Source organism: Cheilinus undulatus, linkage group 7 (assembly GCF_018320785.1).
Source record: "Cheilinus undulatus linkage group 7, ASM1832078v1, whole genome shotgun sequence".
Lineage (NCBI taxonomy): Eukaryota > Metazoa > Chordata > Actinopteri > Labriformes > Labridae > Cheilinus > Cheilinus undulatus.
In genome coordinates this window covers 1,102,257-1,128,571 of record NC_054871.1, presented here as the reverse complement: position 1 = coordinate 1,128,571, position 26,315 = coordinate 1,102,257, and the positions used below count along the sequence as shown (strand labels likewise).

The following is a 26,315-nucleotide window of genomic DNA, read 5'->3' as shown; positions in this document are numbered from 1 at the left end:
TCTGTAGACCCAGACCCCTCCTCTGTGGACCCAGACCCAGACCCCCCCTCTGTGGACCCAGACCCAGACCCCTCTTCTGTGGACCCAGACCCAGACCCCTCTGTAGACCCAGACCCTCCTCTGTGGACCCAGACCCAGACCCCCTCTGTAGACCCAGACCCCGTCTGTGGAGCCAGACCCAGACCCAGACCCGTCTTCTTGCGACCCAGACCCCCGCTCTGTCGACCCAGACCCCTCCTCTGTGGACCCAGACCCCCCCTCTGTGGTGCTTCTGAACGTTCATAAATAAAGACACATGGTGGATATGAATATTCATATTTAGTGAGACGTTCCTGGTTTAGCGGGCGCTGTTGTAGTTCAGGAAGAACTGTTCATCAGGTCTGAAACCGTAGGCGCTGACGGGACGATCTGTTGGGAGGAACTGCTCCGACACACTGAGGGCAGAAACGGGGAGAGAGTTAGAGTTAGAGTGATGTCATACAGGTGAATAAGAGAGAGTCCTGCGGTGCACAGGTGAGTCCAGGCATCATGAACAGAGACTTCTATGTTACTGATGCCTGGTGTCTGTTTTTGGCCGATTACTCCCTGACTGTGAGGATTTCTCTACTCCATCTGAGGCTCAAACAGGATCAGCCTTTTCACCTGTTAATAATGTAAACCAACAGTCAGAATGATCACTATAGAGCTGTGATACTCAACCTGTGGCCCTTTTATGTCTTAATTTGAAACATTATTCCCATTGTTGCCACTTCTTTTTGACACTTTTATTCTGCTTTTTGCAAATTTTTGCCCCTTTTTTCAGATTTTTTTGCCACTTCTCACCCATTTACGCTGCCTTTTGCAGTAAAATTCCACTTAATTCCCATTTTTCCACCTTTTCGCTGATTTTTGCCCATATTAGTCACTTTCACTCTTTTTTTGCCATGGTTTTACCACTTTTTGACATTTTTTTGCCAGCTTTAACTTATGTTTTGGTCACCTCTCACCCATTTTTGCCCCATTCTACCTTTTATCACCACTTTTCTCCTAGCGTTTGCCACTTTTTGACCATTTTTTCCACCTTTAACTTATTTAAATTGCCACTTTCACCTCTTAGAGTGTGGCTCTTGTAAACGTATTTTTCAACAGTTTGGCCCTGTTGTTGAGCAGGGTTAAATAACACTGCTGTAGATGAGAGCGCCAGTCCACACCAGCAGGTGGAGCTCTAACACCAGTCATGTGTGAGGAAATCCCCTCCATTACTGAGCCCCTCATAAAGCCTTAATGTAATATTCATCTGCAGCGCTGCAGGTGTTGGACGTCCACGGCGAGGCTGAGACTTACAGACGGCTGATTGGCCGGAGGGGTAAACAGCAGAGTGGCCAAGTCATAAAAAACACAGAGATGTCAAAACATCGTGGCGTGATGGGGGCGGGGGCTGAGGGCCCTCTGCCCAGGAACTGAGGCCTGATGGGGGGTGAAGGCCTGTACTACAGCGTATAAATCAGTGACCCCAGACTGGGGGCCGATTTCACACTCTATCCTCTGACCGGCTGCTGGAGTCTGAGGTCAACCATGGCGAGGGTTCGTCAAATTTAAGGATTTATCTAAAAATAAATAGGGATGTTCCTGTCGTATATGTCAGTTTAGTTCACAGTTTGGTTATTGATGATTTCACATGTTTAGTCGAGAGGGAGGTTTAGGATTTATTTATTTTAATGAAGGAGTATTTTTATCAGAGATTGGGACTTCTGTTACCGAGAGGGCCACAGTCGTTTTATTCCCACTGCCAAGGACCGGACCGTCAAAAACCATGAGAAATATTAAAACTAACAGTTATAATTATCCAAAATAACAAATACACAGCTTTAACATGTAAACACTCAGCAGGTACTGAGAGATAAACCAGCAGAGTTTTAGAGAAAGTAGAAATTTCTGTATCATAGATGCTTTTTATTTTTAGATGCTCCTGTATGTATTAATTTCCACCATTCATCGAAGTAAAATCTGATTTTACTCCTTATTCCCCAGCCCTATCCTCTACTCCATCTCCAGCTAGATAAACCTGATTTTACTCCTTATTTCCCAGCCCTATCCTCTACTCCATCTCCAGCTAGATAAACCTGATTTTACTCCTTATTTCCCAGCCCTATCCTCTACTCCATCTCCAGCTAGATAAACCTGATTTTACTCTTTATTTCCCAGCCCTATCCTCTACTCCATCTCCAGCTAGATAAACCTGATTTTACTCTTTATTTCCCAGCCCTATCCTCCTCCCCTCCTCCTCAAACCTGCTAAAATATGAGCTGTTGGCTTTGCCCCTGTGAGCTCCCATAATGACGTGTTGTTTTTAGCCAAATCACTTCCAGCGATCAGTTACAGCGCTCTCACCGTACCCTCTCTCCACATCTCTTCCTCTGTTTTGCCTTCGGCACCCTCTTCTCCTCCTCCTCCTCCTCCTCTCCAGCAGAAATATGTCTTTTTCCTCTCCGCACGCTACGGCTGTCAGAGGGGATTTGGGAGCAGAGCTAAAGGAGGCTGGAGGAACAGTGGAGCTCTGAGGCAGACCGTGGACCTGGCCCCCTGATGGTCTGGTTCTGAGGCCGGGTACCAGACTAGACTAGGAACCATGTTTACAGGATGAAGGAGTCCTGATGCTCAGATTTAGGTCATGAAGCCTGATCATTAAAACCGTGTCTCTTTAATCTGGCCTAATCCCACAGACGACGGGGTTCAGGATCGACAACTTTGCTTTCATTCTCATTGCTGAAGGGCCAAAGTATGGACCCCCGTTTCTGACGCTTAAAAATATACACACAAGTAGGTTATTATGAAATTAAAAAAAAAAAAGTCAAGATTATCACATAAAAAATCACAGTTATAAAATAAAAGAAAAAATCTGAAGAAACAGAAAATTCTGAGATAAAAACAGAAATATAAGAACAAAGTCAGAATTAACACAAAGAGTAAAAATTCAAGGTAAAAGCCATAATTATGGGATAAAAGGTTAACGTCAAAGGGAAATGTCAAAACTATGAGATCAAAAAGTTAAAAAGTCCTGGGTAAGAAAAAATTAAAAAATGGGATAAAATGTAAACGATAGGAGATAAAAAGCCATAAATATAATAAAAAAGTCAAAATGATGCCATGGAAGGTCAAATCTAAAGAAATCAGTACAAATTATGAGATAAACAGCCAAAACTATGAGGCAGAAAAAGGGAAAATTATGAAGTGAACTGTCAAAATTCTGTGACAAAAGGTTGACCTGATAAGATAAAAAAAAATAAAATTCCAAAAAAAAAAATCTGAGATTAAAGCGCAAAATTATAATAAAGAAGTAAAAATATGAGATGAAGAAAAAAGTGGAAATTGTGAGATAGAAAGTCAAAATTTTGAGAGAGAGAAAGTCAGGATAAGGACTTTTTTGTAAATCAAAATTATGAGAAAAAAAGTTAAATTTAAAGAGATTAAAACAATTATGAAATTAAATCTAAATGCTAAGACAAAAAAGATATCTGAATTTTCTCCCTACTATTATACACTATTTCATGATCACAATTTGGTGTCATTTTTAAAAAATCTCATAAATATGATTTACTGATTATTGTTATTATTATTATTTCTCCATTTTGAATTTTTTTAAATATAAATAATTATAATAATAATAATACACTTTATTTATATAGTACATTAATAATAAAAAACGTAATAATATATACAGTGCTTAGCAAATGTATTAGAGCACCCTAACCCTAACCACAGTCAGGTTTCTGCCACAGCTGCCCTAAATTAACAGCATTGGTAATTACCAAAATCATTTTTGGTGTTTCTGCAATGGTTAATACACCAATATGTAGAAGCTCTTTGACCAAAATGATATTTTTAATGCTAAAATAGAATTATTATTGTTATCCAGGGATTTTCAAATTTACTGATTTACAAAAAAACTGAAAAACTAGTACAGCACATTAATATTTCTTGATTAATGTGTCAGATTATAGTTATTTACTGTCATTCCTGAAAAGAAAAATGAGTTTTAGTGGTTGAATGTTATGCTTGATTCATTTCTGACTTCTCAGAGAAGCCCAGTGAGCCGGCTCAAATTTGGGTATAAAAAGGTGAATTCAGTTTGAAATTCCTCATTCCTGTTCAAAACAGTAAGCTGTAACAGTGGAGAGCTGACTGACAATGAAAGAGTCTGCATTAAAGCATTAAAGCACTTCATGATACAGCTGTTGCATAAACCTTACTTTGGGTGGTGGTCTAATAAATTTGTTAAGCACTGTATATATATATATTTTTTTTTTTTCAGTGGTGGAAATGGGCCTAGTGATAAAATCTGTATAACAACATTAATAAAACAATCAATTGCATATAATTTAACAAAATGAACAAATACATATGAAGGCTTACAGACACATTCAAACCAACATTTACCTCATTTAATCTGCTCAGAGTTTAGGCTGATTTAAACTTCAGCATATATTATACTATTTTATGTTAATATTTAATATCATTTACAAGTTTTAAAGTAAATTTGATTTTTTTCTGATGCATTTAAAAAAGTTTAACTGAACACATTTATATTTGAGGAATTATCCTTTTTATCATGAGAATATTTCTGATTTTCATGTTTTTATTGTAAGTTTTTGTTATTTTTTTACTTATGTTTACATTCTAGATCTAGAGTAGACTTGAGGGCCACATGAATGGAGGGGGGTGCACATGTGGAAGTCCAGTTCCGACCTGGTCTGACCTGACTTTTACATCTCTGTGGTGATGGAGATAATCCACATCCAGTGACAGACACGGACCCGTCAGCCCTGAGAGTCCCTGGTTTTATCTCAGAATCAGTCAGACCACATCTGAAAGTCTACCATGTTAAAGTTTCTTTCATGATTTCACATCACATCAGTGCCGTTAACCAATGAGAGCACAGAGTACGATCATAAAACATCCTAATAAACACAATATTTCTGCTGGTTTCAGAACATCAACACGGCCTCTTTCCTGCAGACTTCCTCTGAAGATTTCCTGCCGCAGTCACACATTAGTTTACCTCCATTCCTCAGCTGGAGCTAAAATTCTGAGTAAAGTCAGCAGGAGAGTCTGTCTGTTAGATTTAAAAACACTGCTCACACTAAAATCAGGAGTTCAGGAGCGTGAGAGCACCACCAGTGACAGACTCCTGAACATTTTCAGGCCTTCAGCTCAGAGAAAACTCACGTCAGCTGGGACGTTTCTCATTATGAAACATGAAATCGACCGTCTGCCACCTTTTTCTCCTCAGTCAGAGAGATGTGACACGCCAACAGAAGGAGCCGAGGGTGGTTTAGGGCCACTGACACAAGGGGCCCGGTGTTCCCATGAATGCCAGTCCGGTCCCCGAGGAGCGGCTACAGGAGGCGGCGAGACGAGTGGCGTACACACAGCCCATCCTGCTGAGAACATTCCTGTGAGCCAACAGGAAGAGGGATCAGGCTCCTTTCCTCCATCGGCATGACCCCTCGCCCCGTCTGCGTCTGACTCCTGCAGGGCCCAGACCGGGCATCGCTTTGATCTCCTCTGCTGTCACTGCTCCGGTTACCAAGAACCGCCACGCAGGCCCACTAGGAACCAGGTCACAAAGAACCGCCACCCAGGCCCACTAGGAACCAGGTCACAAAGAACCGCCACCCAGGCCCACTAGGAACCAGGTCACCAAGAACAGCCACGCAGGCCCACTAGGACCCAGGTCACAAAGAACCGCCACCCAGGCCCACTAGGAACCAGGTCACAAAGAACCGCCACCCAGGCCCACTAGGAACCAGGTCACCAAGAACAGCCACGCAGGCCCACTAGGACCCAGGTCACAAAGAACCGCCACCCAGGCCCACTAGGAACCAGGTCACAAAGAACCGCCACCCAGGCCCACTAGGAACCAGGTCACCAAGAACAGCCACGCAGGCCCAATATGACCCAGGTCACCAAGAACAGCCACACAGGTCCACTAGGAACCAGGTCACAAAGAACCGCCACCCAGGCCCACTAGGAACCAGGTCACAAAGAACTGCCACCCAGGCCCACTAGGAACCAGGTCACCAAGAACAGCCACGCAGGCCCACTAGGAACCAGGTCACAAAGAACCGCCATGCAGGCCCACTAGGAACCAGGTCACAAAGAACCGCCACGCAGGCCCACTAGGACCCAGGTCACCAAGAACAGCCACGCAGGTCCACTAGGAACCAGGTCACAAAGAACCGCCACGCAGGCCCACTAGGAACCAGGTCACAAAGAACCGCCACGCAGGCCCACTAGGACCCAGGTCACAAAGAACCGCCACGCAGGCCAACTAGGAACCAGGTCACAAAGAACCGCCACGCAGGCCCACTAGGACCCAGGTCACCAAGAACAGCCACGCAGGCCCACTAGGACCCAGGTCACAAAGAACAGCCACGCAGGTCCACTAGGAACCAGGTCACCAAGAACACCCACTTAGGTCCACTAGGACCCAGGTCACCAAGAACAGCCACACAGGCCCACTAGGAACCAGGTCACAAAGAACCGCCACCCAGGCCCACCAGGAACCAGGTCACAAAGAACCGCCACCCAGGCCCACTAGGACCCAGGTCACCAAGAACAGCCACACAGGCCCACTAGGAACCAGGTCACAAAGAACCGCCACCCAGGCCCACCAGGAACCAGGTCACAAAGAACCGCCACGCAGGCCCACTAGGACCCAGGTCACCAAGAACAGCCACACAGGTCCACTAGGAACCAGGTCACAAAGAACCGCCACCCAGGCCCACTAGGAACCAGGTCACCAAGAACAGCCACACAGGCCCACTAGGAACCAGGTCTCAAAGAACCGCCACCCAGGCCCACCAGGAACCAGGTCACAAAGAACCGCCACACAGGCCCACTAGGAACCCAGGTCACAAAGAACAGCCTCGCACCTCCACGAGGAACCAGGTCACCAAGAACCGCCACGCAGGCCCACTAGGACCCAGGTCACCAAGAACAGCCACACAGGGCCACTAGGAACCAGGTCACAAAGAACCGCCACCCAGGCCCACTAGGAACCAGGTCACAAAGAACCGCCACCCAGGCCCACTAGGAACCAGGTCACCAAGAACCGCCACGCAGGCCCACTAGGACCCAGGTCACCAAGAACCGCCACGCAGGCCCACTAGGAACCAGGTCACAAAGAACCGCCATGCAGGCCCACTAGGAACCAGGTCACAAAGAACTGCCACGCAGGCCCACTAGGACCCAGTTCACCAAGAACAGCCACGCAGGTCCACTAGGAACCAGGTCACAAAGAACCGCCACGCAGGCCCACTAGGAACCAGGTCACCAAGAACAGCCACGCAGGTCCACTAGGAACCAGGTCACAAAGAACCGCCACGCAGGCCCACTAGGACCCAGGTCACCAAGAACAGCCACGCAGGCCAACTAGGAACCAGGTCACAAAGAACCGCCACGCAGGCCCACTAGGACCCAGGTCACCAAGAACAGCCACGCAGGCCCACTAGGACCTAGGTCACCAAGAACAGCCACGCAGGCCCACTAGGACCCAGGTCACAAAGAACAGCCACGCAGGCCCACTAGGACCCAGGTCACAAAGAACCGCCACGCAGGCCCACTAAGAACCAGGTCACAAAGAACCGCCACACAATCCCACTAGAGACCAGGTCACTAAGAACCGCCACGCAGGTCCACTAGGACCTGGGTCACCAAGAACAGCCACACAATCCCAATAGGACCCAGGTCACTAAGAACCACCACGCAATCCCAATAGGACCCAGGTCACTAAGAACCACCACGCAATCCCAGTTGGACCCAGGTCACTCAGAACCACCACGCAATCCCACTAGGAACCAGGTCACTAAGAACCTCCACACAGGCCCACTAGCAAGCAGGCCACTAAGAACCACCACACAGGCCCACTAGCAGCCAGGTCACTAAGAACCACCACGCAGGCCCACTAGGAACCAGGTCACTAAGAACCACCACGCTGGCCCACTAGGAACCAGGTCACTAAGAACCACAACATAGGTCCACTAGGAACCAGGTCACTAAAAACCACCACACAGGTCCACTAGGAACCAGGTCACTTAAAACATCACCACAAACACACCATCCCCACTTAGGAGCATGGTGGTCGCAGCATCGTGCTGTGGGGATGCTTCTCAGCAGCTGGCCCCGGAAGTCTTGTAAAGGCAGAGGGAAAATCTGACTCGGTCTGACAGAGAACTGCCGCTTGGGAGGAGATCTGTTTTCCAGTCAGACAATGAGCTGACGCATCCAGAGAAAGCTGCACAGAAATGGTTTAAAGACAACATGGGGAATGTTCTGGAGTGTTCACTCCTGATCCCTGTACAACCTGACAGAGCTTGAGCAGTTTATCAAAGAAGAATGGAGTAAAATTCCAGAGTCCAATACGCCAGCTCAGTTGGAGTTAGAGTGCCGTCCCCAGAGGCTTTATTGTAGATCTCCCCAAGCCGCATCTAGCCACAAAATGTCATGAATCTACGACCCAGTCAAAGGAGGGAGCTTTAACCTTGAAAACCGTATGGTAGCGCTGTTGATGCAGTTAAGAATGGGCATGTTGGAGATCCAGACCTGTAAAATTGTACAACTTCTCATACACATTGAGGGTTTAAAACATCTGATGATGGCGGTGCTTGGGCCTTAAATATCAAAACAACTTAAATTTAGGATGGACCATGCCTGGGCAACCTCCAGGAGCCCCTTCATGATGCCAGACCCCAGAAAGGGGTCGGGTTATGACATCTCCGGTCACAAGATGGGGCCGTTAGGCCAGTTTGACAGAGAGTCTGAACAGACACTCACATACACCTCTGACTTTGTTTTCTAATATTACAATACCAATCCTAATTCAGAAATGTCATCAGTATCTAAATAACCCAACAGCTTCGGGATTTGATCTCTCAGTCACTCTCAAACTGTACTTTGTTTACTATTTTAAGCTTTTAAATTGCCAAAAGACTCATCTGTCCCCTTCACCAATATTCACTTTGACTGAACATTTCCACCCAGACGGGCCAGGGCGAGCTTTGGGGGGAAACGCTCGTATCAATAACTGACTAACACCTACTCAGTGTCTAGATTGCAGAACTTTATAATAATAATGTATCAGCCAGCTCTTTATTTTATACAGCTGACATTAAAGCTGATTCTGGTGTTCGTGCAGGGATTGTGCAGTGTTACGTCTATTTGAAAAGGCCCCATTCACACCATGTTTCACACATGGTTTAAAATAAGCTCTGGAGCTGGCTTTGATTATTTGGTTAACCTGGATCACTCTGAGTACAGCGGTCAAATTAAAACAGTCTCACAGACGTTGATTCTCCCAGCGCGCTCCGGACATTGAAACAGTATCGCTTACAACGAGAGAGAGAGAGGACTGGGAGAGAGCGAGAGAGACAATAAAAACATGAATGGAGGAATGGAGTTAGAAGTTTTGATCTTAAATGTCCACATCAACCTGCAGTGTTTTGGTACTGGAACATTTCCAGCGTATTTCTGCAGTGTGCAAGAGTTTGCATGCAATTTTGGGGATTAAAAACCAGATTTAGCCCAATATTGGGTGTATGGGACTTCTATATTCTAGCACAAAAATGAAGGGGTGATCACAAATAGTTGAATGTGATGATTTTTTGAAAGAGCCTCATTTAATGCACAAACAGTGGACTGTTTATGAAACAAAGATCGTTCCAGTCCAGCTATATAGGGGTGTCTACAGGGGTAGCTCTTAATTTCAGGATGAAAATCTTCAGAAGTGTGGGAGCAGTTTGACAAGGTATGGGATAAACACAGATATTAAACTAGAAAAGCACTCGGAGAGAGCAGACCTCCGCCATTAGCCATATCTCCCAATAGTAAAGAATCCTTTAAGGAATTCCTGGATCCAGACGGTGATCCGGATCACTCCCAAAACCGAATCAGTTCTTCCTTGTGCCATTTCGGACATTTCCTGAAAATTTCATCAAAATCCGTCCACAACTTTTTGAGTTATGTTGCTAACAATCTAACTAACTAAAAAACCCTGCCGATCACATGACCTCCTTGGCGGAGTTAAAAAACAAAATAGATAAAAGGTAAGAAGTTAAATCAACAGCTCTTGTTAAACCTCTTCACAACAACCAACATGGCCGACCACTTAAGAAGGGGTGGAGCTTATGTTGGGCCTGAAAACAGACCCAACCTTACCCTTGCACATTCTCCCTGAGTCCTGCCAATTCTCTTCTGCCATGTCGCGTTCTGTCCAATCCCTTCCCATTCTGTCACATCCTGTTCCATCACATCCCATCCTTTCCTGTCCGGTCCCATTCTGTCTCGGTCTGATCCATTCCATCCTATCCAGTTCCAACCTGTCCTGTTCCATCCTGCTACGTGCCATTCCCTTGCATCCTATACCGCTCCATCCCATCTATCCCGTCTTGTCCCACTGCATCCCACCCTGTTTCATCCCATCCCATTCCATCCTATCCTGTCCTGCCCTGTACCATTCTGTCCCATCCCCTTCCACCTGATCCATTTCTGCTCCGTCCCATCCCATTTCATGTTGTCCCATCCCTTCCCATTAAGTTTAGTTTTGTTCCATTCCATCTCATTATATACCATCCTCTTTTAGCCAGTCTTGTTCCCTCCCATCCAATCCTGTCCCGTCCCATTCTATTCCAGCTCTTCCCTTTCCATTCCGTTCCATTCCCTTCCACCCTGTGCTGTTTTGCCTCATGGAGTCCTGTCCTGTCCCATGCTGTCTTCCTTTTCTGTTCTGCCCCTCCCAGTCCCACCCTGTCTTGTCCTCTACTGTCCTTTCCCATTCTGCTTTATCCCGCCTCGTCCCGCCCCATTAACTATATTTGTTAGACATAAACCAGACAATAATCTGCCAGTTAAAAACTGAAGTTTAGACTCTTATTCCTTTGTTAGATGAGATCACCAGCCTGTTAACAGAGACTACAGTCTACAGAGTTGTTCACACACTGGTAAACTAGGTTACAATAGAGGTAGGCTAACAGAGAAGACCACTGATTTATGGGCCTTCTGTGTTCTAAATGGGCATGTAGAATACAGTTATAAGGTCCTATCAGAGTATACAGTGTTAATCCAAGTCTACATGAGGATTAGTTTCATGACATGGAAAATATGGATCAATGAGTGCAAAAAAACACTAAATGATCAGCCGACTCTAACAATATCTATGGCAAGTAAAAGCTATACTGGTGATTTTACTAGCATTTGGTCAAAGTTTAGAATCTGGTATCATGACAACATTTATACAGTCAAGCTTTGGATCTGAAAGTGGGGGTCCATGCACAGGACCTCTATCGCATGCTAGAGAGAAATGTATAATAAATAAGATAAATGCCTCTTAATAAAGTTTGTATTTCCTCGTCTATTCATCATCTCAGCAGCAGTAAAGGCCTGCTGATTCTGGACCAAAAACAGATGCAGAAAAGCCTCTCAGTGATAACAGGATTGATTTTTAATTCCCAGGCTCCAGTTTCGTGTTTCTTTGTGGAATGTCGGCGGCGTATCGGGATTTGAAGAGTTGATGTATCGGAGCCACGGAGGAGCGAGAAACACGGAGATTATAAGAACATGAAGACAGAGAGACAGCAGCCCAGTGTTTGCTCTCAAAGCTCCAGTATTGCTGTTAAAGGGTGGAGCAATGCCTTCTGGGAGCGGCGAGGCCTTGTTGACTCAGGCCTGGCCCGGTTCAAAAACACACATCAGCGAATAGTGATTAGGAAAAACAATATGAGACGGTGGCGGCGGGCTGTAGTCGAGCTGAAGGTAAACACTCACAGGTTAGTGTTTCCTCTCTGACACAGAGACGAGGTAAAGCTGCCCTGCCGACCGCTGCTGTCACGTTCAGATTCACAACTGCGAGGAACCCATCCATCCATTTTCTATACCCCTTATCCTATTGGGGGTCCCGGGGGGGGGGGGCTGCAGCCTATCCCAGCTGTAATTGGGCGGGTGCCGGGGTACACCCTGGACTGGTCGCCAGTCATATAGAGACAGAGAACTAGGCACGCTCACACTCACGGCCAGTTTTAGAATCACCAATTAACCTAATGGTGGTGGAAGGAAGCCTGAGAACCTGGAGAGAACCCATGCGTGCACGGGCAGAACATGCAAACTCGACACAGAAAGGCCCTGACCAGGAAGCAAACCAGGAACCTTGTTGCTTTGAGTCAACAGCCCTAACCCCTGCGCCTCTTTATTCCTCGCAGCTCACTGTGAGAAATAAAGAGGTTATGTTATGAGTAAGTGGAGGTGAGATCAGGGACAGAGAGGGTACGCTCAGGGAGATTTTAAGCCTGATTATGGCCTTGATATGATCCCTCTAATGGTTGGGGGACACGGCCTGAGTACAATAAAACCTACAGTATGTCAGCTGAGGTTCTCTTTATTCATCCTCATTCCTTACCCTTAAAGGTCTGTTTAAATTTGGAATTTGTTGATTGTTCATCATGACCTTGAGTTGTGTGCTGTTAGGACTGGAGTTGTAGATCCAAACTTAATTCAAATATTAAATATTTAATGTCTATAAAACATTCCATCCTCTTCTTTTGATGATGTCATCCTTAAATGTATATAAAACATTCCATCCTCTTCTTTTGATGATGTCATCCTTAAATGTCTATAAAACATTCCATCCTCTGCCTTTGTTGATGTCATCCTTAAATGTCTATAAAACATTCCATCCTCTGCTTTTGAAGACGATGTCATCCTTTAATGTCTATAAAACATTCCGTCCTCTGCCTTTGATGATGTCATCCTTAAATATCTATAAAACATTCCGTCCTCTGCCTTTGATGATGTCATCATTTAATGTCTATAAAACATTCCATCCTCTGCTTTTGAAGATGATGTCATCCTTAATGTCTTGCTTTATGAAATTATACTGTTATTGCTTTGCCTTTATATCTTTGTCTCTTATTATTTATATATTCCAATTATTATCACATATAATGTATTTTAAATATTATGACTGTCTTTTCTTTTAATCACCCATGTTTTTGTTATTCATTTATTTAATTAATTTTTGTCAGCATTGGTCTCTGAATACTGCTAACAGTTTTCCTTGGTGTCAGTTCTTTTCTCTTCTTTTGCCACTTTTTAACCACTATTCTCACTCAGTATGGTTGTTTTACTGCTCATAATGGAGTTGGAGCCTCTGTGACGACAAACTGTAAGTATCTAACACCTGATATGTAGGATTGATTGGGGTTGATTGGTCTGAAATAAACAGACTCTTTGGTCTTAACTGGGCTCTGGACTCAGACTTGCTCTTTCCTCTTGTGCATGTTTGGGTGAATGTAGGCCTCCATACCTGCTAATGTATCCGGTCTGACCCAGGTCTCTGTTCTGAAAGTCGCTGTAGAACTCAGGACTGATGGTGCCATCTGCTGAGATGATCCCATCTGGATGACACAAAACAAACACAAGTTAATATCATTTACAGGTGAGACTTAAGCTTTGTCTCAGGAACTTCATGATGCCATCAATCTTCTCATTTAACTCTGGGAAACTCTGATCACCAACAAGTCCTCTAAAAAAGTTAACTATTCCTTTAACTCCATCAGTACCTGCACTGTAGAACAGGTCGGGTCTCTCCAGGATGTCTCCGTTCCCAATGTAGGATTCTCCGTCATCCCCGTACATGAAAGGCTCTCCTGTTTCATCCATCTGACGGTTCTCCACCATCTCCAACCACTGACCGTTGTACCAGCGGAACTTCTCTGTCTGGATCTTCTTCCCCCATTCTTCGTCGTACTCCTGAAAGGACCAGAACTTTAGGTGAGAAGCTACAGGAACCGAATTATTGTCACACAACGGCCATGAGAAAGGAGCTGCAGATCAAATGAACCAGACTTTAGGGCCAAGTGTACTCAGATCCAGATCCCTAAATGAAACCCCCAACACTAAAATTTAAACTGACAAGTCAGCTCAGGGAAAAAAAAAGCATTCTACCTGCTGAAAAAGGACTATTTCACAGTTTTATTTCAAGCTGAAAAGACAAGAGTTAATGCAATTCAAACAGAAAAGGCCAGGGGATCGATCATGGTATTCAGATGATCACTAATGCAGAACTGATCCTGCTAGAGCGTTTAAGATCATCCTCTGTGTATGTTTGCCCCTAGTACATCTAAACATCTAAAGGAGTCAATACTTCTAGTATGGGCACGGTATGTTAGTAATCATTATGAGGGTGTTTCTGGCTTAACTTCTGCATGACAGGAGGAAAAGAGATGTGTTACCAATGTCCTTGAAAACTCATAATTTGTTTCCAAAAAATCTTAGCTTAAAGCCTGAAAACATAAAACTTTAAAGCATCCCCCTCTAAAATAGTGAAAGGCCCGTCTATGTGTGACTCAGTGTTGTTTTCATCCTCGTCACAACAGCTAAAAAAATTCTCCGGCTTGGCGGTTACCCCGTGTCTTCCCCTGCGAATGATGACCGCAGCGAACTGTTTTCTTTTCTCTGCAGGCGCTGAAGGGAGAGCGATAAAGGCGGCCTTTGAGACTGTGAGATTAATCATCCAGATGCAGAGCAGAGCACTGTGGGTACTGACAGCCATCTGAGACCTCGGACTCGAACAGAGCGCCAACACAGGGAGATGTGGCCGCTCACTGAGGGACAGAGACACTACGACACAGTAGAAGCACCAGGACTTAGCAGAAAGTGTCTGCTACAGTTTAAACTGAGCCAGTGTCATCCTCTACCAAAGGTTACCAATTACAGCCTAATGCTTGGCAAAAATGGAGGGCAAAAGACCCCAATATTACCGGCTTCACCAACATTCCATCCTTGCTTGAGGATGGTGTCATCCTTTAAAGGTCTATAAAACATTCCATCCTTGCCTTTAAAGATGATATCATCATTTAAAGTTGATGTCATCCTTTAAAGTCAAGAAAACATTCCATCCTTGCTGGTGAAGGTGTCATCCTTTCAAGTCTGGAAAGCATTCCATCCTTGCATTTGAAGATGATGTCATCCTATTTAGCCTATAAAACATTCCATCCTTGCCTTTAAAGATGATATCATCATTTAAAGTCCATTAAATATTCCATCCTTGTCTTTGAAGATGATTTAATCCTTTGAAGATGATGTCATCTTTTAAAGTCTATAAAACATTCCATCCTTGCCTTTGAAGACTTATTTCATCCTTGTAATATATAAAACATTCTATCCTTGCCTTTGAAGATGATTTCATCCTTTATTGTCTATAAAACATTCCATCTTTACCTTTAAAGATGATGTCATCCTTTTAATATATAAAACATTCTATCCTTGCCTTTGAAGATGATGTCATCCTTTAATATATAAAACATTCTATCCTTGCCTTTGAAGATGATGTCATCCTTTTAAGTTAATAAAACATTCCATCCTTGCCTTTGAAGATTATTAACGTCAGAGCGATGAAAACCAAGCTGTTTTCAGCAGGAGGAAGGGAAGGTTTTCGTCATATTTATGTGGAAATATGTCTGAGCTGAGAATATGGCTGTGACTTATTCCTCTGTCCCACATGGAGGATCTACAGAGCCGCCATGATGTCGTATGCATGTATGTTTGTGCGAGCAGGGCAGGGGTGATCAAAGGTTTCAGGACTGCACCATTATGGCGTTTGCTGCCAAAGGACTGCACACCACCAGGACGTAATGATCCTCTGTGTGGGTGTGGGTTTCTGCTTTCTCTCTCTCCTCTGACGTCCGCTGGCTGATGCTCTCCAGAGCTCACCGCCTTCCTTTCATGTGGTTCACAGTTTAATAGGTCTCACTGATAATTTCAATGAAACACTTCCTCTGCCCCCGCTTGCTGCCCGCCTGTAATCTTCAGCTCATTACGCTGATCTGAGGCCTGGCAGCGATCACACGCTGACCGGGAGCTGACCACACCTGCCAGTCACGAGCTGGTTCAGGAATTCATAGGTTGGTTAATCACTGATGTCAAAGTCTGAGTCTGAAAAACGAGGAGAGGCCTGCTGAAACTGTTTGTGGAAACTAGGAGGAGCTGGATGGAAATACTGAGGACATAGATTTTTAGAATCTTACATTAAACCAAAAAAGTGTGATATATATTTAAATAAATGTTAAACGGAGATCCCGTGCACAGCCCAGGTAGTCAGGTGCCAGTCAGGAGCAGGTCCAAAGTAAACAAAGAGAAATTACTCAAATAATTTGAAGAGTGGCATGATTATTACTTTTTAAGTGCAAACAAACAAGGTTTTTCCAGCCTTCATTATGAGGCTGGAATATTAACCTATAAGCTTCTAATTCTTCAATGACAACTGCATTTAAAAATAAAGCTGGAGACTATTATTTGTTTTCTCTCTTTCTCCAGTCACACAATTAAGTGTCAAAGTAATGTTTAAGACATAACAATACTAAGGATGTCCCGCTGTCCCAGAATGATGGAAAATGGGACATTGGAGGAACAAAAATCTGACGAAAGCTATGGATGCATGTTAAAAAGCTTTATGTAAATGCAAATGTAAAACATTCCATCTTCAGTCTATGAAGATGATGAACCATCCTTAAAGTGGGGGTATTATGCCTTTTTTCAAGGCTTTACACCATAACTCTGTTACCCACGCAGTAGCATTACATGGTTTACAGCTCAAAAAACTCCTCATGTTTCTCACACTGGCGTCCTGAAAAACCCTTTTTTTAACCTCTGTCTGAAACTCTTTGTTGAGGCTGGCCGACGGCAGGACATTAGCCACATTGTGCCCGCCCCCTCTAATGTGGCTAATGTTGTTATGCTAGTAGTTAAAAACTTTGAATGAACCGGTCCGACTGAGTAAAATATGGCGAATTTTGATATACGTCCGTACGTGTTAGACCCGGAGTCTGACCCTGATAGTTTGGAGAGGGGGAAGAAAAGCAGCAGCAGCGAAGGATAGAGCAGTACATATCTGTTTGGTAAGTGTTTAATTACTGTGTTGCTAAGTGGCTAAATGGCTAAAAGGCCTTGTGGGGGCGGTCTGTTCTGCACTGCTGGCTGCACAGACCACACACACACCACAAACCAGTCAGGAGTTCCTATTGCGATGACCTCATCAGTTTGCTCCATCGAAATCTCCATCGGGAGAATCTCAGAGAGATTTTCAACGAACCGTTTTCATCAGTTTACAGTCTAATTCCAAGATTACTGCCGCATACGTTTATCTTGAGGTTTGAAAATTTGCATATGTGGAGTATGGACACCCAACATTGTGACTTTATATTTATGTTTTTAAAATCAGAAAAGTATAATACCCCCTCTTTAAATATCTCTAGAACATTCCATCCTCAGTCTTTGAAGGTGATGTCATTCTTAAATATCTCTAAAACATTCCATCCTCAGTCTTTGAAGGTGATGTCATTCTTAAATATCTCTAAAACATTCCATCCTCAGTCTTTGAAGGTGATGTCATTCTTAAATATCTCTAAAACATTCCATCCTCAGTCTTTGAAGGTGATGTCATCCTTAAATATCTCTAAAACATTCCATCCTCAGTCTTTGAAGGTGATGTCATTCTTAAATATCTCTAAAACATTCCATCCTCAGTCTTTGAAGGTGATGTCATTCTTAAATATCTCTAAAACATTCCATCCTCAGTCTTTGAAGGTGATGTCATTCTTAAATATCTCTAAAACATTCCATCCTCAGTCTTTGAAGGTGACGTCATTCTTAAATATCTCTAAAACATTCCATCCTCAGTCTTTGAAGGTGACGTCATTCTTAAATATCTCTAAAACATTCCATCCTCAGTCTTTGAAGGTGATGTCATTCTTAAATATCTCTAAAACATTCCATCCTCAGTCTTTGAAGGTGATGTCATTCTTAAATATCTCTAAAACATTCCATCCTCAGTCTTTGAAGGTGATGTCATTCTTAAATATCTCTAAAACATTCCATCCTCAGTCTTTGAAGGTGATGTCATTCTTAAATATCTCTAAAACATTCCATCCTCAGTCTTTGAAGGTGATGTCATTCTTAAATATCTCTAAAACATTCCATCCTCATTCTTTGAAGGTGATGTCATTCTTAAATATCTCTAAAACATTCCATTCTCAGTCTTTGAAGGTGATGTCATTCTTAAATATCTCTAAAACATTCCATCCTCAGTCTTTGAAGGTGATGTCATTCTTAAATATCTCTAAAACATTCCATCCTCAGTCTTTGAAGGTGATGTCATTCTTAAATATCTCTAAAACATTCCATCCTCATTCTTTGAAGGTGATGTCATTCTTAAATATCTCTAAAACATTCCATCCTCATTCTTTGAAGGTGATGTCATTCTTAAATATCTCTAAAACATTCCATTCTCAGTCTTTGAAGGTGATGTCATTCTTAAATATCTCTAAAACATTCCATTCTCAGTCTTTGAAGGTGATGTCATTCTTAAATATCTCTAAAACATTCCATCCTCAGTCTTTGAAGGTTACGTCATTCTTAAATATCTCTAAAACATTCCATCCTCAGTCTTTGAAGGTGATGTCATTCTTAAATATCTCTAAAACATTCCATCCTCAGTCTTTGAAGATGATGTCATTCTTAAATATCTCTAAAACATCCCATCCTCTGCCTTTGAAGGTAATGTCATCCTTTAACGTCTATATAACAGTCTTTATTTTTTACCCACCATCTCCCCTACTTTCAGCATTGCCCCTATCTTAAACACAGTCTAGGTCGCGTGTCTGTACTCACAGCGATGATATCCAACGTGTTGTTGCAGACTTTGCGTATCTCTGCATTCTTATCGTGCATCAGGTCGATGAGGTACGCCGGTGCTTCTGAGATCAGGAGTCAGGGAAAGAAAATGTTCAATCATCTCTGTGACCTTTTTACGCCAAATCATTCATCACCAATCCTGAACTACTAGATGACACTGAAATCGGCCCATCCCTGCTCTCTATGAGACAGGAATGGAGTGAGGGAGAGGATACGGGTGTCTTTGACAATGACGTCTCTGGTGGCTTTGTGAAAAACCATCTGGTAGAAGACGTAGACAATCTGACACACAAACTCATCATCCTCCTGTTGGGCTGAGGAGCAAAAGGAGAGATCAAACATTAATAGGGATTATATCTGTGTCCATGGTGTTTCCCGTAACGTTTTTTGTTTCCTACCATTGAGCAGCTCGATGAGAGCAGGAATGATGCCAGACTTTGCCAACATGGCTGCACAGGAGTCGTCCATGGACACGGTGCCGATCATGATGACCACCTCCAGCATGAGGTCCTCTTCAGCAGTGCCTGACATCAGGGAAAAGAATGAGTGAGTCAGTGATCAGAAACACCACTGATCCTTCAGGTAAAGACTCTGGTCAACAAACACGAGCAGAAGCACAGAGCTGCAAGAGTTTTGTCAGGAGACAGCTGTGTCCGTCTAAAAGTAAAAAGGCCACAGAGTCGAGCGCTGCCATATAATTTAGATCTGATAATCTCATGCAGCTGACGGTCAACTGATTCGCTCTAAGCACACATTGCTCTAGCCTGGTGATGCTTTACAGTTCCTTTTGCAACCCTCCTCCACCCCAGCTCCTCCTTTATTCTGCGTCTGACTTTATTAAAGACCCTGTAAAGTGAAATCCAAAGTTTTTGTCTTAACACTCTAGAAATGTTGGAATATGGTTGCTATAAACATGTGAAAACTCTGAGATCTACATGAGACTGAATTCTGGATTTAAGCCATTTCATCTCTTTCCTGGCTTGGTTTCATGTGGGCGGGGCCAATATGTGGGCTCACGATGTCATGAGTCCACAGTAGAGAATGGCCCCACCCCTCTAACACTACAATATTATGGAAGGAAGCAGTCACCTGAAGCAGAGATTTCTGGTTCATTTTGTGAAAAGGAATTCAGTCTTGTACTCTTGTACTGTTCTATAATGTTCATGTTTCATTGCAAAGTTATAGTTCTGCATATTTTGTTTACTGGTTCATGTTTTTAGGGGAAAATATTTTTCCAAGTATGACACCATGAGTGAGGGGGTTAATGCTGCAGAGTACCAGTGTCCTGAGTGGGCGTGGTTTCAGCTCATTCAACACACACCCACACCATCCTGGAGCAGATTTTACTGCCTCATTTTTCATGATTTGAAGCTTAATTTTATAAACTTGGAGATGCTTTGTGACTGAAACTTGACCTGGGGGTTCATAACACAGTGATCTATCATACGACAAACGTGAATACAGATTTATTTTTACTTTACAGGGTCTTTAATGTCATTCTGTTGTCACTGATGCCTGCTCTGCTCTGGCTGACAGACCAGAGGCTGATTAAAATCCCTGAAAGCAATCTTGAGATATCGAATTCATAATAAAGGTCCAGATCCAGATCAAAATCACAAGTCGTCTGGTCCAGGTTCAGTGACACAGAGGTTTTTACTGCACTGCTGGTCACTTCTCCACAGAGCTTTAACTCTGTTTCAGAAAGACAATATACTTTTACTGGGGGTCATTAGGTCAGAGATAATTAGAGTTATAGATAAGGTCGGGCTTTAATGAGGTTTTGCTGCCTTCCTATCACCTCTGATGGTGACAGCTTACTGATAGTGTGATTTAGAGGGAAGATTGAGGTTAATACAGAGCGTGAGAGAGAACGGGCATCTGGTTTTTTAAGGGAAGCACACGAGGAAAAACGTGGTCATCTTATCCTCCTGCAGCACGCATCGACACATGACTGGATATGGGAGGCTTTACCGTAACTGTAAAATATAATTCGATATGACCGGATATCAAAAATAATAGAGCATGGCACTGTGTGGTACAGTGGGGTGCAGCTCAGTGCAGAGGTTGTTACCGTATGGCACTACAATACTAGACAATACAACACAATATTCTGGACAATGATAAGACATGTTCTGATCTCACAACGGTCTGCAGGGTAACTACTCTGGTAACATTTCACCCAGGAGCCTTCAGATATTCAACAGTAATAATAATAATCTAAAAATGACCTGTGTTTCACAGTACAGTGCCATATTTTAAAGACACTGTAAAGTGAAAATAAATCTGTATTTAGATTTGTTGTATGATAGGTCAGTGTGTTCTGAACCCCCAGGTCAAATTTAGCCATGAAAAACATCTCTAAGTTTATGAATTTAAGCTTCAAAATGAAGAAAAATTAGGCAGTAAAATCTGCTCCAGGATGGTGTGGGCGTGTCTATTGAATGAGCTGAGGCCACGCCCACTCCGGAGAAATGCTCTGTGGCTGATTAGAGAGATGGAAGTTAAATTTACTGTTTTCTGGTACAAATCTCTCTGTTATAATAATTCTAATGACCTGTAGACCACTGTGGCCGATTTGGTAAATTTACCTCACAATGAACAAAAAAACAGCATTTAACTGACTGTTAACTTTCAGTGATGGCAGTCAGCTAACAACAGACTGGACTGAGATGAACTGCTCTGTGATTTTAGATTGTAGTGTTAATTGGGTGGGGTCATTCCCCATAGGGGCTGATGATGTCATGGGCTCCTACATTTGCCCCGCCCACATATAACCCAGCCAGGAAATTTTCAGGTTACAGTCTTTAATAGTGCAAATGTTAATCACTTGAAATAATTAATCCTGATTATCTTGAAATAAAAACATTTCTATAATAAAAAAAAAAAAAAAAAATAATAATAATAATAATAATAATAAAATGGACATTTTTGTTGAACAATTTTAACATTAAAACAATAAATATTCTAAGCACAAAACATTTCTTTTTCTACATTCACTGCATTTTAATCACTTTAAAGCACCAATAACATTCCTCTCTGCACCGTTCCATAATCATGATCCAGTCTCTAGTCCACTTTTTCCCATTTTATGATTTATTTAATACATTTAAACTTATGTGGACTTGAATATTTTTTTCTACAGTATTTCATCCCTTTCTAACTTTCAGAATTATTTGGAATATATTTCACTGTTGGCAAATAAAGATGGAGCCCTGCTCTGGTGAAGTCTATGAAATGTTTCTATCTAACTGAGAGAGGAGTGGATATCGTCTCCCTTCGCATCGTTTCAGCTGTGAGCTGTTAGCTCCTGTTCACTCTAGTTCCTTTGAAGGTTCAGATCATCTCACTGCTTGACAGGCTTTCAGTAGGAATTCCAAAATAAAGGTGCAGCTGAAAGATGATGTGGCAGGTTCCTGCTGTATCTGTCTATTGGTCTGACTGAATATGTGATGAAGGATGGATAGTTGCACCCTGTATGACAGTATAATACAAAGATGGGACGACTGCTTCTTAAACTCACCTGGTTTGAGGCGGTCCTTCAGGTAGGGCACCAGGTTGTACTCTTTGAGGACCAGAGCCCAGTCCAGGTCAGGGATGGTCAGGTTGGCCAGCGTGCCGAGACACTCGATCACAAACTCTTCGGCCTCTTCCTCGCTGATCTGAGCGGCGAGGTCACCGACGTGGTCCTACAGCAGAAAGAGGATCATCGACGCACAGATAAAGATTCTGATTCCTCTGACCCTGACTTAGTCCCTCAGTGAACCTCCTGGCATCAGTAATCTTGATTTACACAGTTTAAGGTGTGACAAAGATCTGAAAACACATCAGAAAGCTGAAACCACTCTGAGTTTAAAGGTTCTGACCAGGAAGAGGCTCTTTGTGGGTCCGCTGTGCTGAGAAAGGTTTCTGATCATCTTCATCACCAGGACGTCCTTCAGCTTCACGGCACGCTTCATCAGCATCTTCAGACCGTTACCTACGGCAACAAGGATACAGGAGGTTACCAACAGTGACGGTTAAAACGTCTCCATGTGTTGTGGTCGTCTGTTCTGTGGCGCTCTGACCTTCACAGATGAGCTGAGCGTTGCTCTTGTTGGCAGCCAGGTTGATGCAGAGAGAGATGAGCTCCACGTCGATCTTCTCCCCCGAGTCAAACACCATCCTCATCAGCTGGAAATCAAAGTCACAGAGGGTCACAGAAGATCACACATCTCACACAAAACCTGTGAACGCCCGGGCAGTGATGACATGGGGGGGGGGACCTAATGAGCTAATATTTCAATAAATGGGAAAATGTCTCAGTTTAACATCTTATCTGTTGTTTCTGTTCTCTTGTGAATCAAATATGGGTTTATGAGATTCAGCAATCATTGACTTCTGTTTCATTTACATTTAAACAGCGACCCAACTTTTTTGGAACTGAGGTTGTTAGACAGTAATGACGTATAAATGTCACTCTTTAAAAACCACAAATCATATTAAAATTGCCCTTCACCAATAAGTCAAAACAATCACAGTTTGGTTTTTAAAATAGGGTGAGAAAGGATGACCTTTAACCTTTAAAGAGAAAGAGAGAGAGAGAGAGAGAGAGAGAGAGAGAGAGAGAGAGAGCGATGAGGGCAGGGCCAGAGTCACTTCTCCTCCTCCTCCTCCTGTCCGTCTCTCCAGCTCTGATTTAACATTAAACAGGAAAAGCTTTGAGCCAGGGGGTGACGGGGGGCTGAGGTGCTCTGTGAGGAGTCAGGAATCATAGAGAAGGAGGCGGGGCCACGCCTGGCTAAGGTATCACATACCAGGGGCCCCGGACCCCGAAATCAGCCCCGTCTAGACTCTCTGGCACCTGCCTCTGCTTATTTACCACAGACGGCCACCGGGGGCCCCGTCAACGCTGCGGTCTGGCCCACGCGGCCCCCCTTGGCCCCACACCTTCACCTCCAGCTCCCTCAGTCCTCTCAGCCACCAAACTGTGACCCTGCTGGGGGGGGGGTATACGCCTGGGAAAGTGATAAAAGGGGGGGGGGGGCTTAAAACACAGAATAGGTGAGAGAAGATGAAAGGAAGCGTGTTTGGGAGAGATGGCTATAACGTCTCTAAGGTACACTTTAAAAATGAACTTTAGCTTTATACTCTCATAGTCTGTGACTTTGGTTTCCCTAAATTGGACACTTTAATACCAAATAAATCCTGATCATTCAGCTGGAAATTTACAGTTTTCTGATCTAAAGAATCAAATGAAAATGTCTGACTTTGTAATCTCCAAAATGTTGTATCTCATAAATGTAAAACATAACATTCTTAGATGTCTTTATTATTTTCTAAAACATCTCCAATTTTATTTTTCATTTTTTTAATCATTTTTTGTGTATTACTGATTTTATCATCACAAAATCTCAAAACTTTTTTTCAACTAAGTTTCTGACTGTACAGCTTTAAAAATATTGATTTTTTCCACATACATGTTTGATTTTGTTGTAAAATAACTTTCTTGTAACCCAATGGTATTATTATCTACAAACATTGCTTTGTTTTTTCTAGACCAAGGACTTTCAAGTCTATGTTCTTAGGAGTTTTGGTTATTTCCTCACAAATTATGCCATTATAATCTAAAAATATCCAATATTTTTCCTCATAAATCTGGAGCTAAATAATCCTAAAAATTCAAAGTTTTGTTGATATAAATTTCTGATTTTAGAATACTAAAATTGTGAGGTTTTTTTTTTGTATTTTGTCAACATCACAAATGTAATCATTTCCTCACAAATTAACATTGTTATACTTTCAAAATATTTCAGCTTTACGTTTTTAAAATTGTTGCTTTATATTGTCTGAAAATATGATTTTTTCATAAATATATATAAAAACTTTAATTTACACATTTGATCATCTCTAATGATTTTACTGATTTTATAATTCAAAAATAATCATCTTTGTTTCTTGTAAATGTATGACTATACAACCTCGTAAAGAATGAGTTCTCATACATTAGCACAAGTTAACTTTCAAAAATCTTAGTTAATTTATCTGCAACTGTATGTTTTAATATAATAATAATCAATAACATTTATTCATGTCTCCACACCTGTTTATCATTGAATTCAGGTGTTCCAGTCAGACCCACAGGTGTCTAAAATCCTCACCTGGACATGCGGTCTCAAACATCTGATCCTAAACCTGTAGGTGAAACTTCATCACTGCTGGATATTCCACAGTCAACTGTCAGTGATATTATTAGAAAGTGGAAGAGTTTAGGAACAACAGCAGCTCAGCAGAAGACCAGGTAAAATCACAGAGCAAGGCCAACAGCTGCAAAGAGTCATGGGTAAGGCCTGCAACTATCTGCTGATTCCAAACTCTACGTTGATCTCGACTAAGACTAACTCAGAGGAAGAGGAAGAGATGGATGGACGTATCAGAGAGAAAGGGGAAGGAGAGCAGGGAGTGGGGGAGAGAGCTGGCCTCGGGGCAGGGTTAGAGGTCACATCCTGGTCATGCTGTTGGCCAGCCTCCTTTCTAACGCCAGGGGGACGGGGGCCCAACGAGACCCCAGGGTTCAGATCTGCTGCTGATGTGACCTTCTGAACAAACAGCGGCCTCTCGCTGCCACATCTGGCAGCCGTTTACACCCAATCTTGACAAACAAACAGAACGCACATTTGGCTAATGGTGGATGATGAGAGGAGCGACTGACCGGGTCAGCTCAATCAGGAGAGACGGACGCTCAGAGAAAATGTTAGGATCAGCCTGAGAGGTCTGAGCAGGAATACCAGAGGATTTCTGAGCTCCTCTTATCCTGGGACACATTTAGGGGTCTAGATGAAGACTAGAACTGCTGCTGGGTAAAAGACAGAAACGAGCCGGAGCCTAGATGTCTAACATTACGTGATACGTGACAACATTATGTGTTAGAATGTTGGGACTCTCTCAGTGAGATCAACGGAGAACAGCACAGCAACAGCGGGCAGAACTAACGTGATTGGTCCGACCTCTACCTGTTTCCTATTGGTTGATTCATTAAACAACAAGCAGAAATACTTGAGCACATGGTGTGAAGGACAATCTGAGCCCAAAATCAATCAGTCATGCTATCAAATTGTTAAAATGGGCTTGAGGTTTGTAACAATAATAATTCCATACAATGAGTCTTTAGTCCACTTTGCAAGAGCCACAATCTAAGTGGTGAAAAATGGCAATAAAAATAAGTTAAAGAGGGAAAAATGTTCAAAAAGCAGCAAAACATGGGGTGAAAGGGGGCAAAATAGGCATTAAAATTGGCAGAAAAGTGGAAAAAATGAACAGAAAAATGAGTTACAGGTGGCAAAAATGGTCAAAAAGTGGTAAAAACATTACAAAAATGAGTCAAAAGTAACTTAAATGGTCAAAAAGCACAGAGAGAGGCAAAACTAGTCTAAAAACAGTAAAAACATTGCCAAAATGAGTGACAAGCGACTAAAATGGTCAATAAATGGTAAAAACATAGCAAAAAATGAGTAAAAAGTGACTAGAATGGTCAAAACGCAGTAAAAACATAGCAAAAAATTAGTGAAAAGTTACTAAAATGGTCAAAAAGCAGTAAAAACATAGCAAAAAATTAGTGA

General features: G+C 42.9%; 1 protein-coding gene across 1 annotated transcript in view; it reads right to left on the bottom strand.

Moving 5' to 3' along the window:
* Positions 1 to 270: 270 nt before the first annotated feature.
* kifap3a (kinesin-associated protein 3a) overlaps positions 271 to 26,315 on the bottom strand; it is a 54,574-nt gene continuing 28,529 nt past the window's right edge. Inside the window, exons 12-20 of the mRNA XM_041790663.1 lie at positions 22,785 to 22,890; positions 22,584 to 22,696; positions 22,241 to 22,406; positions 19,119 to 19,244; positions 18,936 to 19,034; positions 18,697 to 18,782; positions 13,590 to 13,779; positions 13,334 to 13,424; positions 271 to 434 (exon numbers count right to left, since the gene is read on the bottom strand). Coding sequence (XP_041646597.1) covers positions 338 to 434; positions 13,334 to 13,424; positions 13,590 to 13,779; positions 18,697 to 18,782; positions 18,936 to 19,034; positions 19,119 to 19,244; positions 22,241 to 22,406; positions 22,584 to 22,696; positions 22,785 to 22,890 — 1,074 coding nt within the window. The 3' untranslated portion in view covers positions 271 to 337. The remainder of the gene's footprint in view (positions 435 to 13,333; positions 13,425 to 13,589; positions 13,780 to 18,696; positions 18,783 to 18,935; positions 19,035 to 19,118; positions 19,245 to 22,240; positions 22,407 to 22,583; positions 22,697 to 22,784; positions 22,891 to 26,315) is intronic.